A 15,195-nucleotide genomic window follows, 5' to 3' on the forward strand; every position below is an offset into this window, starting at 1 on the left:
GGAAGGAAATACATGGTCCTACTGAACCTTGTTGGATCCACTTTACATTTTTTTTCACTCTCTAACCTTGTCATTGCAGTCACCGTATCGTCAAAAGGATCCAATATATACCTTGCACTATCTTACAAGTGGCCGTAGCAAATAAAGAATTCCAAAGTAATCGGCGTGAGCACGTGTACTGCCCCGGCCATAACCACCTGACATATACGGGATGTCTATTTATAGCATATGCGACTAGCCGCCGTATCATCGCACATGTCCGCTAGAGATAACAGTATTCCAGAATAAAATAAAAGGTTGGAGATAACAATATTTCAAAATATTTTTATCTTATTTTAGAATATTTTATTTTGCTCTGGAACATTGTCATCTCCAGCGGACGTGTGCGATGATACAGCGGCTAGTTGCACGTGCGATGAATAGACACCCTCGACATATATGGCCTCCACCTAATGCACTCCGGAGTGCTCTTATTTTTCTTCTATGTTTTGTAGGATCTTTGTTGGATATATTTAGTGCAAGGTTAATAACAAATATATTCTTTTTCATTTAAATCACATAACCAAAACTTTGTACATAGATTTCAAAAGCTTTATAGCTATTCTTGAAAAAAATGTTCATCGTTAATTTTCAAATCACATATCCAAAACTTTATTCATAAATTTAAGAAACCTTGTAATTATCAATACAAGACATGTACATCGGTGAATTTTGAATCACATATCCAAAACACATAATACATGGATTTAGAAACATTTCTAATAGTTGTTGAAAATATTTCAACATCTTCATCTTTCAAGTTACGTCTCAAACTTTAAAAACCATCAACTTTCAAGGTATTGATCTAAAATTTTCTACCACTACTCAAGATTTTTGAAAGCATGAATCCAAAACTTCCAATACCCGGTCGCATAGATATAAGTCAATATTTACTTATAACTTTTTTGCCCTCCACGGATGCACAAAAGATCCTAAAACTCGTGTTTACCTCTGATGGCCGGAGGAGCTAGGAAAGGGGCAAGATAATGGTAGTTCGTGCTTTTGTCCATTAGTTAAGTTGTGAAATTAAGATTAAGTGGTGAAATTAAGAAGCTAGGGAACGAGCCAACAAAGCTCAGTTAAAGTTTAGATTGTCTTAATGATAAAATTAAAATATATGTTGTACAAGAAAGTTGTAGATTTTGTTTCAAAAGTATTTTTTTGCTACTGTTGTTATTATTGATTTCAAAAGTATACTTGCCAAGATTTTAAAATCTCACCCATACTTTTCTCTTTATTGGTATCTAAGGCATGTCACGTTTCAGTGATCATGTTTTCACTTAAAATATTTGGATTTGTAACAACAATATGTGTTTAGTTCTTATTTTTGGTTAAAGTGTGTTGGAGTTGTTTAAGCTTAAACATTTTTTTATTGGTACTTATTTTAATAATCACTATCTTATGTTTTTCGTAGGTTTTTTCTTCCGTATTGCTTTTTATGTAGAGTTGTTGTGGTTCTCTTGTTAGATTCAGTCGTTGGTGTCACAATTTAGTAGCATTCTAAGATTTTGTTGGTTGGGTAGTAGTTACAATTGGGTAAGGAGTATGACATACCTGATCCGATGCACATACACTGAATAATGATTTTGCGTTAGGTATCCTAAATTAAGTGTTTGATATTTTTATGAATCTCCTCATGTGACCTTTCATGATCTAATTGTATAAGTTAATATTTTGAAATTACATTCGCTCACTGTAAATCTTATATGGAACGTGCGTTTTTGAATTGTTTCACTTCAATAGTCTAACTTTCTAATTTTTCCTTTTACTCTTCTAGGGGAGGTGGCGAGATCAGTTTACGGTTACCTGACGCTCAACGCCTCATGGCAACTAGTAAAAAGTAGAAAAGAAATTGGTGTTCTTATCCTATTTTGCAGTATAATTATGATTATACCCTCGTTTTCAACTTTGTAATTTTACCTTTGCTATTCACAAGTCATACGATTTTACCCCTATTTACGGTCAAAACAGGGATAAAATTGTATTGACTGTTGACTAGGGGCAAAATCATGTTGATCTGTGAATAATAAAGGTAAAATTATAAAGTTAAAAAAAACAAGGGTAAAATTAAATTGCACGGTAAAGTAGAGGTAGAAACAATACCCAAAGTAGAAACAGCTGAGAGGCTGGGACAGCGAAGCGCCCCGTCCCCTACTGTTCCCGTCTCCTCGCGCGTCGGCGTCGCTGCTGCCTTCGATCCCCCACAAATTCCCGCCGCCACCTCCCTCGTCTCTTCCAAGCAGGCGTCACACGCACCAAGCAAGCATTCGAAATTCCCCGCCTCAGCTCCGGAACCTTCCAAAACCCTCCTCACTCCCCGCTCCCGAGTCCCGACTCCTTCACCTAGGGTTTCGCACCACCGCCTTCACCCCGCGGGCGCGCGATGGGGGTCGGGCGGAAGCGGCGGCGCGGTGGCGGGGAGCTGAGCCGGGTGGCGGAGATCGTGATGGTGCTGGCGGGCGCCGGGAACGCGCGGGGCGGGCGGGCCTCGACGGCGGCGGAGCGGGCGCTCGCCGCCGAGGCCCGGGGAGCGCTCGCCGCCGTGGTGGCGGGGGAGGTGGAGCTACGGCCCAGGGAGCTCTTCACGACCGAGGCGGTTCGCGCGCTCGTCGAGGACCTCGGGCTCACCCGGGCCAGGGACCCCGCCGCGGTGGGATTCCGCCCGCGCAAGGCCTCCATCGCCCACAGGGTCCTCCTCACCAAGCGCAAGGTTTGGCGCTGACGCCTCGTCTCTGATCATTTATTCAGCGCTCACTCTATTCCCCTGCAGCACCGTGTATCCTTTATTTGGATAGTTATCCTCAGCTTATGCATAGCCTATATGATGAGATGGATGAGTAACAACTGCAGTTTTTGCCTCGATAATGCCATACAGTGAAGCAGTAAACGTGCTGCCATGCCACCAGGCCACAACTTATGTGCATGAGCGATACACGGGGCCTTGATTCAGTTATTTAGCTTCGCCTTACGCATATCTGATATGATGCTACGAGTTGTAATAACAGCTAGTTTTTATTATCTACGTTTTTTATACATTGTATGCTAAACCAAGAGATGAGCATGCCATGTATTGCAATTCATTGGCTGAAGGCTAGATATAGTATTTCATATCAATATGTTATACTATGACTGTGCACCTTATGAGCATGTATACAACAAAAGGAACCTTCTACAATAAGGGTTACATGCATCGCATGAAAAAGGGATAATGGGAAGAATGGATAATTTTTTTTCTTGACTTGCTAGTGTTTTTGAGTTTTTTTTTTTTGCTTCATTTGATTCCCTTATTTGTTATGATAGAGCTTTAAGTAAGGAAGTGTATTCTTGCATTGCAGTAGTTCAAACGTGCTAATGTGTCACATACACTGTAATCTAGTTGAATTGTACCTCAACCAGCTCAGATTATGCAAAATAAGTTTTATGCATCTCTATTGATCCTTTATTCCCTTTCCTTTTCTTGCCCATAAGTAGATGGAAGAAGGGAAGGAAGCTCTCGTCCCTTCAACTACTGTGCCTAAAATGACAGCCTCAAGTGCAAAAAATGGATTCCAGCATGGAGCTTCTAAGGTCGCTACTGGATCAACCAGGAATCTGTCAACCCCAGTGACATCCCCAGTTATCTCGAAGCAGCCCTTGCTAAATGGAACAGTAGCAGGAGCATCTTCTATAAAATTACCTAACATTCATTCAGCTGTTTCACTGCCACCTGTTGGCTCTGCAGATGTCAAAATGGAAATTGTTAATGGTTCAAATTTCACACAAAACGGAGGTACCAACAAGCTTTTATATCCCACCACTATCCATGCTACAACAGATCTGTCCTTAAGACCATCCCTGCTTAATGTTTATCTATGAGATGGCTCTAGGTCTAGATCTACTTCCAATTCGGTAAAGTGACTAATTGTGAATGAGTTTTACGTTTAAGGTGGAATTCATTCGTAGAAACAAATGTAAAATCCTGACAGACTACAAATTAATAAAATAAAGAAAAAGGCAACAGGAGTTTCACGGTGAATTTATTTCTCCCTTTGTTTTTTTAGTTTAAACTTGAAGTAGAAGGTTGAGAGAACACATGTATAATATCTTCTCAGATGTTAGAACATTGTGTGTTGGCAGGGGCAGACCCAGGCATTGGCCAAGACTAGGGCCAAATTTTGGCAAAGAACCAACCGGGCAGGTGACGGTGACGGCGGCGGCGGCACGCAAGCAGATGCGCTGGCGCTGTAGCAGCTCGCAAGAGCCTCTCGTGCTGCGATGCTGAACACGGGGATTGGGCTGGGAGATGTGTGCTGCCTGCTGCCACCTAGGAATGGGGCTGTTGCTTGCTCTAGTTTGTGGATTGGACCTGGGATTGGGCTGTTTATTTTGGGCCTGAACTAAAGGGGTATTGAATTTTACTGGGCCGCAACTAGGGCCACAGCCCGGGTGGCCCTAGGCGCAGGTCCGCCCCTGTGTGTTGGTTTGGTGCTCCAAAAGAAAAAAAAATGAATACAATCGCATATAGCTCGTGTTTTGCACTTGATATGTCCCCACAAAAATATGGCCATGCAAAAAATAAATATGTTTCTTTGGAAGCTGTTATTGTTCTCCTAGGAATAGTTCCTAACACTGGTATGTACACTTTTTTATGGTACACCACGACATCTTGCAAATTGGCATCTCATGTATCTGTAGTCTGTATGTTTTGTAATATACAAAAAAAATAAATTAGAAAATGCACATGCGATGTTAGAACAGGTGGTTTCTGTGTTGTATACAAGTACCTGACACTTTTAGTCTTAAACATAGTGAGCACAAATAGTAGAAGTAACGTGCTCCTTGGACTGCAATATATTTACCCATATTTATTGGCCTCATGAGATATTATGTCCTGTTTGCATGATTGGCAATTCAGAATCCATGCAGTAATCAAACAACAGCTATGTTTTTGACAATGCATGCCTGCTAATCTCCGAATGGCGCACAACATTCATATTTTTAAATTAACTAACCCATTCCTTGTATCCTAAATATTAGTTTGATTACAGTACCATTGTTATTTACTTAGAAAAAGAAGCAAGCAATTGTGTGATCTCTGACCCATTCTCCGAATAGGAAGGAGGTTAAAACAGATAAGTGGAGGAAGATATAATTTCTTTAGTTTGCGAAAAAATGTTCACGCATAGGCATTCATATACATTTAATTTTGAATGCGACGTGTTCTTTTGAATCTTCTATACAGTGATACAAAGTTTTTTTAGTTTGGGTAGGCTAGATACCTAACAAGAGCCAACCAAGAGAATGAAAAAGATAGTAATAAAATAAATTTATTACTAGTAGTCAAGGTTTGAATCTGCTGTATCTGAAGATATTTTCTCTATGTCACCTTTAGGTGCAGAAACTATTGAACAGTCAAATAAATCAGGTCATCACACTGCTAATAATTCCAATAGAAGTTCCTTACAGAGTTCCAGTCAAGCAGAGAAATCTGTGGATGAAAAGAGACATGCTATTTACCCTGTGACAGGAAGTGTTGGTATAGGATCGCAAGCTCCAAAGGCGGAGCTCTCTGTTCAGAAGCAAGCAATCTTCTCCAATCACAAGTCAATAGCAAAAAACGTTGAACGGATTCTGCAGCAACCTGCTAATCACTCTAGCTGGTGTGTGCCTTCAACTGAGTATATGAATACTAGACTGGACTGCCAGATATGTAAAGTTCCTATCACCAATATGGGAAGTTTGCTTGTTTGCGATGCCTGTGAGAGGGCCACGCACGTAAAATGCCTTCAGTATTATGGGAAACAAAGTCTGCCAAAACCCGAGTGGTATTGTCCAACATGTGTGTTACATAGTAAGGGCAAACCCCTCCCTCCAAAATATGGCAAGGTTACAAGAAGTATTGCTGTTCCAAAGACTTGTATGACTAGTGGTGCACAGCCTTCGCAGATAGCAGCAGAAAACCCAACTGAAAAGGATGGCAGTAGTAAAAAAAATGTAGCAGTTTATGGAACTGTTATCAATCAAAACACCAACAAAGTTGGCAGCACTGTGTGCAAGAGTGGTACATTGGCTTTAGATGCTACTGGTTCTAAATCACCATCTGGTGCTGAACCTCAAAAGGATGTTAAACATGATGAAACCTCATCTGTAGAAAAGGAAGGAAATGGCCTACCTTGTGGTGGCATACATACAGAAACTGCAACAATGTATGGTTCTGGCAGTCTGTCTGCGGGGTCTCATATGCATATCGAGAGCAATGCTGCGACTCCAGTGAATTATTCCACCCTGCAGTCTACAGCAATTTGCGGCGTAAAGCATGCATACCATTCTTCCATTGTTTCTTCTGTAGAGAATTCTGAAAGCAGAGCACCAACTGATGAATTATGCCAAGAAGAAGTCACTAACAATAATTGGGTGACTTTAAATGGACATCTTTGTTCTGAGCCTGAAATTATAGGGGATCGTAATGGATATGTAGGTTCCAGCACAGTTAGTATTGTTGATTGGGTTGGTGATGGCCTCAAATCTATTGACAACAAGACTTACTATAACTCTTGTAATATTGATGGCGTAATATACAATCTTCATGATCATATTTTGATTGCCTCTGAAGGTGGCAAGTTCGGTCCGTGTAAGCTGCAGGTATATTTCCTTTCTTAGTGCTCCTTAATTATATTGCATATTTCATGCCATGATGTTGAAAGGTCTCAGTTCCCTCTGAGTGTGTGGTAATGTATTCTCTCTAAAACACGGTCCGGGTTAATCGTGTTACCTTTTCTTACAGTCACTGTGGGAAGAGCATGACTCTGGTTCTAAACTGGCTATGGTTAATCCCTATTTCTTTGGCTCAGACATTCCAGGATCTATTAGCAAACTATGTATTGATGAAGAGGATGAGGTGAGCCAACAAACTATTGTGATGAAATTGCAAACCATGATTGGAATGTTTACTTGGATAAGATAACATTATGGAACCTTTCATGTGTCACTACTGATTTTAGATGACACAAGCAACCTATAATAGTGTACGAATATGCAATTATTAAATCAACAAGAAACCAATCAAAGTATAGAGCTTTCATTCTTAATACTATGAAAATCCTCTGCCAGTTATCTAGATGTAATATGCAATTATTAAATCAACAAGAAACCAATCAAAGTATAGAGCTTTCATTCTTAATACTATGAAAATCCTCTGCCAGTTATCTAGATGTGATATTTCTCATACTTAGTCTTGTGGTAGTATATATTTATAAGCTTCGCATGCAGGAGGGTAGTTCCTATTGTAGTAGTTGATAAATGCTAATAACCTTCTTGATTTTGATTTGTTTATTGCTGTTGTCTTCTTGCAGGTATATGGTTCAAACAATGGTAGAATTTTATTAGTTTCTGCTATCCGTGGCCCTTGTGAAGTACTACATGTTGACAAGTTTAGAGAAGAGACCAAGAGAAGATGTCAGTTAGATAGTTCTGTGTGTAGGTTGCATCCGATTTTCTTCTGCAGGTCTGTTTCTTATCTTTTAATATTTTCTATTACCTTATTTAGTCAACAAATGTATTTTTTTGCAAAACTTAGTTGCCCAATGTCATGTGGGGGCGCCAGTACCAGCGTCGCCCCCGTGCACGCGACGCCGCCAGGGGCGCGCCAGCGCCAGAACAGGCGCAATCCCAGCAGCCAGCAGCAATTAGTGGCTAGGTGCACAAAAGGAAGGCAAGGATTAGGGAATTGGTGGGGATTATTTCCTTGTATTAGCAGGCCAAGTGCCTATATGATTTGTGAACTCAGCCTTCTTTGGGATTAAGCAAGAAATTATCATTCTCCTAATCTCCCTCTCTCTTAATCTCACCCCCTTCACCATTGGGTGCCTAGGGAAGAAACCTTGCACCCCTACCGGCTCCGGCTATGAACTGCGTAGCCGCGGCCCTGCTACCTTGGACGCCGGCGTCCTTGACAACCTGGTATCAGCTTCCAGGTGTTCCTCCTCATCCGCCCAGCCGCTAAACCTCATCGCACCAGAGCCGTCGCCCGCCGTTTCCTCTTCACCGCCATCCCCCATGGCCTCCATCACTTCCACCATGGCCAAGCCCTCCACAGCGGATCTCGCGGCCCTCATCAAGACGTTGACGGCGACCGATGAGAACCTGCAGGCCACGGTCGACACGCTCCAGCGGGAGCGACCCCCGGCCTCCTCCTCCGGCGCCAGGACCACAGCGACCAGCCTCCACGTTGATGGATAAGTCCTTGCTGCTGGTCTTTGTGGTCCTTAGCAGCAGTTAGCATCTTGTAGTCCTTAGCATCTTGGACTGCAGGCATCTTGGACTAAAGGACAGCAGTTAGTGTCCTCTCTAGGACAGCAGTTAGTGTCCTCTCTAGGACAGCAGTTAGACTAGTGTTAGACTAGCATTATTAGCTTTGTTGCTGCCCAGCAGCCTGCTGTATATATATGTGGCCACCCCTCCCGTTGGAAGGCATGGCATTGTGAGTGTGAATGAAGAAAAACCCAGAAAACTTCCCAAACTTGAGTGTCATCCTCTCAGCTCAATGAGAGTGAAAATTGAGCTCCTAACATCTGGTATCAGAGCCGTACTTTCCTGTAGGTTGGATATCTCTTGCTCCTCCCCTTCCGAAGCCGCTGTAGCAGCGCAGCCACCACCAGCAGCTCGTGCAGCAGCAGCAGCAGCTGCACCAGCCGCTGCAACAGCAGCAGTAGCAGCTGCTGCACCAGCCGCTGCAACAGCAGCAGCAGCTCCGGCTGCCTGTTCTCCCCCGTTCCCTTCCCCCTCTCCACGCAGCAGCCCCTTGGAGGCGCGCCATGTCCGACGCACCGTCTCAGCGCTCGGTCGCCTCGAGCGCACGGCGCCAGCAAGACGCCGAGCTCGCCGTGGCAGAGGAGCGCAGCCGAGCGACGGCTCAAGCCGCTGCAGCAGCGGCGAGGGCGGCCAGGCTGGCTGCAGCGGAGCTGGCAGCTGCCCGGGCGGAGGTGGAAGCAGCGGAGGCGGAAGATGCAGCGTGTGCGGCGGAGGTCGAGGTTGAGACCTTGCGCGGCAGCCTCAGCGGCTCCATCGCCGGCGACATCACCGCCGACGGGGACCTTGAGGGGTTGGCAAGGGAGAAGGCGCGGCAGCGGACCGCGCGGTGGGCAGCAGCCCACCCCCACGGCGGCGGCCCGGAGGCCGGCGCGCCCGGCGGCGGTCCAGGGGGCCGCGCGCCTGGCGGCGGAGGCGGGGCCCCTGGTGGCGGCGCTCCTGGCTGGGGTGCGCGCGGCGGCGCCCCCGGCTACCACGGCCTCCAGGCGGTGGTCAGGGACGTCGGTCCCGGCGGTGGGTGGCCCACCCTCACCAAGACCAACTACGTCGAGTGGGCCGCGGTTATGAAGGTGAAGCTCCAGGTGCGGCATATGTGGGAGGCAGTCCGGTACGGCGATGTCGACTACGATGCGGATCGACGGGCGCTGGATGCTCTCATCACAGCAGCCCCGCCCGAGATGCAGTTCACGCTTTCCAAGAAGCGAACTGCCAAGGAGGCCTGGGACTCCATCGCTGCGGCACGTATCGGCAGCGACCGCGCCCGCAAGACCACTCTCCAGGCACTTCGCAAGGAGTGGGAGAACCTGGCCTTCAAGCCAGGTGAGGATGTTGATGACTTCGCCCTTCGTCTCAACACTCTGCTGCAGAAGGTGGTGCAGTTCGGCGACGACACCTACGACGAGGAGAGAGCCGTCGAGAAGCTCTTCCGCTGCGTCCCCGAGAGGTACAGGCAGACCGCTCGCTCAATCGAGTCTCTGCTGGACCTCTCCACCATGACGATCGAGGAGGCGATAGGTCGCCTCAAGGTCGTCGACAGCGACGAGCCACAGCCTCCCTCGAGCGGCATCTCCATCGGTGGGAAGCTCCACCTCACTCAGGAGCAGTGGGAGGCTCAGCGCGGTGACAGGAGGAGGGGGGACCCCTCTCCCTCGACTGGTGGCCGCAAGCGCGGCAAGCCGCGAAAGGGGCGCGGAGGTGCCCAAGCCGGGGCACGAGGGCGCACCGAGGGTGGCGCCCGCGGAGATGCTCAAGGCGGCGCCGCTGACAGGCCCAAGGCGGCACGAGACGACGCCTGCCACAACTGTGGCAGGCCCGGCCACTGGGCCAGGGACTGCCCGCAGCGGAGGCGTGGGGTCCAAGCCCACGTCGCGGAGGCCCAGCCGGATGACGAGCCGGCACTGTTCCTACTCCACGGGGACATGGGGCCGCATCCGGCAGCACCGCCTGCCACCGCTCTACTCCACCTCGACGAGCCGCGTGCCCGAGTCCTCCTCGGCGACAGCTCTGACGACGACAGGGTCGATGGCTGGTACCTCGACTCCGGCGCCACGCACCACATGACCGGGCGGCGGGAGTTCTTCTCCGACCTGGACGTCGACGTAGGTGGCTCCGTCAGGTTCGGGGACTCCTCCGCCGTGGAGATCAAGGGCGTGGGCTCCGTGATCCTCACCGCCAAGTCCGGAGAGCACCGGATGCTCACCGGAGTCTACTACATCCCGGCGCTGCGAAACTCCATCATCAGCCTTGGGCAGCTCGATGAGAGCGGCTCCCGCGTGGTGATCGATAGCGGGGTCCTTCGCATCTGGGACCACAGTCGCCAGCTTCTCGCCAGGGTGGTTCGCGGGAAGAATCGCCTCTACATCCTCCATGTCAGGGTGGCCCAGCCTCTTTGTCTTGCAGCTCACAGGGACGACGAGGCATGGCAGTGGCACGAGCGCTTTGGGCACCTCCACTTTGAGGCCCTGAAGCGGCTCGGCGCCAAGGAGATGGTGCGAGGCCTCCCGTGCCTCGACCACGTGGAGCACCTCTGCGACGTCTGCGTGCTGACGAAGCAGAGGAGGCACTCCTTCCCCCAGCAGGCGAGTTTCCGAGCCAAGGAGCGGCTCGAGCTCGTACACGGGGACTTGTGTGGCCCGGTGACACCGCTCACACCAGGAGGACGGCGCTACTTCCTGCTGCTCGTCGACGACTTCTCTCGCTTCATGTGGGTGATGATCCTCGGCAGCAAGGGAGAGGCTGCGGACGCCATCAGGCGTGCTCAGGCTGCTGCGGAGACGGAGAGCGGCCGCAAGTTGCGCGTGCTGCGCACCGACAACGGCGGTGAGTTCACGGCGGCAGAGTTCACGGCGTACTGCGCGGATGAGGGCATCCAGCGCCACTACTCTGCGCCGTACAGCCCGCAGCAGAATGGCGTCGTCGAGCGGCGCAACCAGACGGTGGTGGGGATGGCCCGGGCCCTCCTCAAGCAGAGGGGCATGCCGGCCGTCTTCTGGGGCGAGGCGGTGGTGACGGCCGTCTACATCCTCAACCGCTCGCCCACCAAGGCACTCGACGGCATGACGCCGTATGAGGCTTGGCATGGGCGTAAGCCGGCGGTCTCCCACCTGCGGGTCTTCGGCTGCCTCGCGTTCGCCAAGGAGCTTGGCCCCATCGGCAAGCTCGACGACAGGAGCACTCCGGGAGTGTTCATCGGCTACGCGGAGGGTTCGAAAGCCTACCGCATTCTCGACCCGGAGACACAGCGTGTGCGCACGGCGCGCGACGTTATGTTCGACGAAGGGCGAGGATGGGCGTGGGACAAGGCGGTGGACGACGGTTCGGCTCCGACGTACGACGACTTCACCGTCGAGTACGTCCGCTTCGAGGGAGCCGGGGGAGTAGACAGCTCTTCTTCGCCGAGCGTGCCTACCCCAGTCCCCGAGCCTCCACCGACGCTGGCGCCCGCCACACCGGCGGCACCACGCCCTTCAGCTACGACTCCGGCTGCGCCGAGTTCCTCGGCTGCACCACCACAGCCGGCGACGCCGCGATCTCCAGTACCGATAGCCACTCCTCCGGGCCCGTCTACTTCGACACCTGCTCGTGCTGAGCGCAGTCCGGTGGAGTTCGCTACTCCGCTCTCTCATGACGAGGAGCGCGTCGACGCGTACCATGACGGCGAGCCGTTGCGGTATCGTACGATGGAGGACCTTCTCGGTGATCAGCCGGTGCCGGGACTGGTGCCTCACGACCTGGAGGCACAGTTGCATCTCGCATGTGACGACGGCGAGCCTCGGTCTTTCGCAGAGGCCGAGGGACACGCGGCATGGCGTGCCGCGATGCAGTCGGAGATGGATGCGATTGAGAAGAATCGCACTTGGGAGCTTGCTGATCTCCCTCGCGGTCACCGCGCGATCACCCTTAAGTGGGTGTTCAAGCTGAAGAGGGATGAGGCCGGCACCGTCGTCAAGCACAAGGCCCGCCTGGTGGCACGAGGTTTCGTGCAGCAGGAGGGCGTCGACTTCGACGATGCCTTCGCTCCCGTAGCACGGATGGAGTCCGTGCGACTCCTCCTTGCGCTAGCTGCCCAGGAGGGCTGGCGTGTCCATCACATGGACGTCAAGTCGGCGTTTCTCAACGGCGACTTGAAGGAGGAGGTCTACGTGCACCAGCCGCCGGGGTTTGCGATCCCCAGCAAGGAGGGTAAGGTGCTACGTCTGCGCAAGGCCCTCTATGGCTTGCGGCAGGCCCCAAGGGCGTGGAACGCCAAGCTGGATTCCACGCTCAAGGGGATGGGCTTCGAGCAAAGCCCGCACGAGGCGGCCATCTACCGGCGGGGCAAAGGAGGCAATGCTCTGCTGGTGGGTGTCTACGTCGACGACTTGGTGATCACCGGCACCAAGAATGCGGAGGTGGCGGCGTTCAAGGAGGAGATGAAGGCCACCTTCCAGATGAGCGACCTGGGGCCTCTCTCCTTCTACCTGGGGATCGAGGTGCACCAGGACGACTCCGGGATCACACTTCGACAGACCGCCTACGCCAAGCGCGTCGTCGAGCTCGCTGGGCTCCTTGACTGCAACCCAGCTCTTACTCCGATGGAGGAAAGGCTGAAGCTGAGCCGTAACAGCACAGCGGAGGAGGTAGACGCTACTCAGTACCGGCGTCTTGTGGGGAGCCTCCGCTACCTCGCCCACACACGGCCGGACTTGGCATTCTCCGTCGGCTACGTCAGTCGGTTCATGCAGCGACCGACGACGGAGCACCAGCAGGCCGTGAAGAGGATCATTCGCTATGTTGCGGGGACTCTCGACCATGGTCTCCACTACCCGAGGTGCCCTGGAGCGGCACACTTTGTCGGGTACAGCGACAGCGACCACGCCGGCGACATCGACACCAGCAAGAGCACGAGCGGGATCCTCTTCCTCCTCGGCAAGTGTCTCGTGAGCTGGCAGTCGGTCAAGCAGCAGGTGGTGGCCTTGTCCAGCTGCGAGGCCGAGTACATAGCGGCCTCCACCGCGTCGACTCAGGCGCTCTGGCTCGCTCGACTGCTTGGTGATCTACTCGGCAGAGACACTGGAGCAGTAGAGCTCAGGGTGGACAGCAAGTCCGCTCTGGCCTTGGCGAAGAACCCCGTTTTCCACGAACGGAGCAAGCACATCCGGGTGAGGTATCACTTCATCCGAGGTTGCTTGGAGGAAGGAAGCATCAAGGCGAGCTACATCAACACCAAGGATCAGCTTGCGGATCTACTCACCAAACCCCTTGGGAGGATCAAGTTCCTTGAGCTTTGCTCCAGGACTGGGATGGTCCAATCTTCCCCCAAGACGACGCACAAGACTTAGGGGGAGAATGATGGATAAGTCCTTGCTGCTGGTCTTTGTGGTCCTTAGCAGCAGTTAGCATCTTGTAGTCCTTAGCATCTTGGACTGCAGGCATCTTGGACTAAAGGACAGCAGTTAGTGTCCTCTCTAGGACAGCAGTTAGTGTCCTCTCTAGGACAGCAGTTAGTGTCCTCTCTAGGACAGCAGTTAGACTAGTGTTAGACTAGCATTATTAGCTTTGTTGCTGCCCAGCAGCCTGCTGTATATATATGTGGCCACCCCTCCCGTTGGAAGGCATGGCATTGTGAGTGTGAATGAAGAAAAACCCAGAAAAACTTCCCAAACTTGAGTGTCATCCTCTCAGCTCAATGAGAGTGAAAATTGAGCTCCTAACACACGTTTCCAGAAGATGGACTTCCCCAAGTACATTTATCTATGAAGAAAATCATGTGTATTACTAGGAATAGGTCATGCTGCTACTGGTTTGGATGGTTTGGTAGTTACATTGATGAAGCGATGGCAGATATATGAATGGTGATTGAAAACTCAACCAAGAACATATCACTGCTAATTAATACCTCAACCCAAATTTGTCAGTAATTGTGTTGCTTTGTTCCTTCCTCTAATACACTGGCTTAATTTGTAACTGTATCTTTCTTTTGCCTTTAAAGGGGAGTTGAACAGTATTCAAATCTTAGTTATGTGTTACGATTTTTTTTTAATGGGGGAGCATTGGGAGCTGCCAGCGGTATTTTAGCTCAATGGACTAGGGCTGGCTGAGAGTTCATAGCTACCAGTATGTTAGCTAGTATGAGATTGTTATCGTACCTCTTATAGTTGGAACGTCATCTTCATAAGATGGTGATTGAGATTTGGATTTTAGGGTTTGGTTGTATATAAAAACAGCGTTATCTTTGTTCCTGTTAAGCTAAACATTATTAGTCAAGTATCTCAGTCTATCATTCTTCCTTGTCGACATGTCTCCCACTAGCCTATGTGCATCCAGTTCTCTAAGCACAGTTCTATGTTCAATTATTGCCATAGTATTAGAGCCATACTTTTTCATCATGCCCCCTAGTGTCACTTAAGAGTCCTAGGCTACCATGCCATGCAGTCAACCTGCGCATCAAAAAAACGAAGGCTTCACTAAGCTTTTATTGGCATTTTGATGTCAGAGATTGTGTGTTGTTGCTCTTGAGGCTACTATCGGCCAATGCCAGCACTAATATCATTCCCATCTTGTTGCTACCTTTTGATGGCTCCTTGCCAAAGACATTACCATTAGCATTGCCATTTTGCATGTTCCTTAATATGGACTTACTTTTGGTGTCTCATTGGTGTTACCTTTGATACACTAGTATATTCCCTCCATCCCAAAAAACAAGTCAGTCTAGGATTAAAAAATTGTCACAAAAAACAAGTCATTTTATCCTATTTATTTGCATGTGCATGCAACAATCAATAGATAGGGGCAAATAAGGTCATTTCATCTCCTTATTATTAATCTGTCATAAAATTGCTAGAATGACTTGCTTTTTGGGACGGAGGGAGTACATCACATATGCTTCAG

At 49.7% G+C, this 15,195-nt stretch overlaps 1 protein-coding gene across 1 annotated transcript; it reads left to right on the top strand.

The window, feature by feature from the left end:
• The first annotated feature begins 2,277 nt into the window (after positions 1 to 2,277).
• Positions 2,278 to 8,029, top strand: LOC112888912. Its single transcript, XM_025955303.1, has 6 exons — positions 2,278 to 2,749; positions 3,511 to 3,808; positions 5,411 to 6,660; positions 6,803 to 6,916; positions 7,371 to 7,522; positions 7,889 to 8,029. The coding sequence occupies exons 1-6, from the start codon at positions 2,423 to 2,425 to the stop codon at positions 7,923 to 7,925; spliced, it is 2,178 nt and encodes a 725-aa protein (XP_025811088.1). The 5' UTR covers positions 2,278 to 2,422; the 3' UTR covers positions 7,926 to 8,029.
• Positions 8,030 to 15,195: the final 7,166 nt, after the last annotated feature.

This window comes from Panicum hallii, chromosome 4, assembly GCF_002211085.1.
Source record: "Panicum hallii strain FIL2 chromosome 4, PHallii_v3.1, whole genome shotgun sequence".
NCBI classification, from domain to species: domain Eukaryota; kingdom Viridiplantae; phylum Streptophyta; class Magnoliopsida; order Poales; family Poaceae; genus Panicum; species Panicum hallii.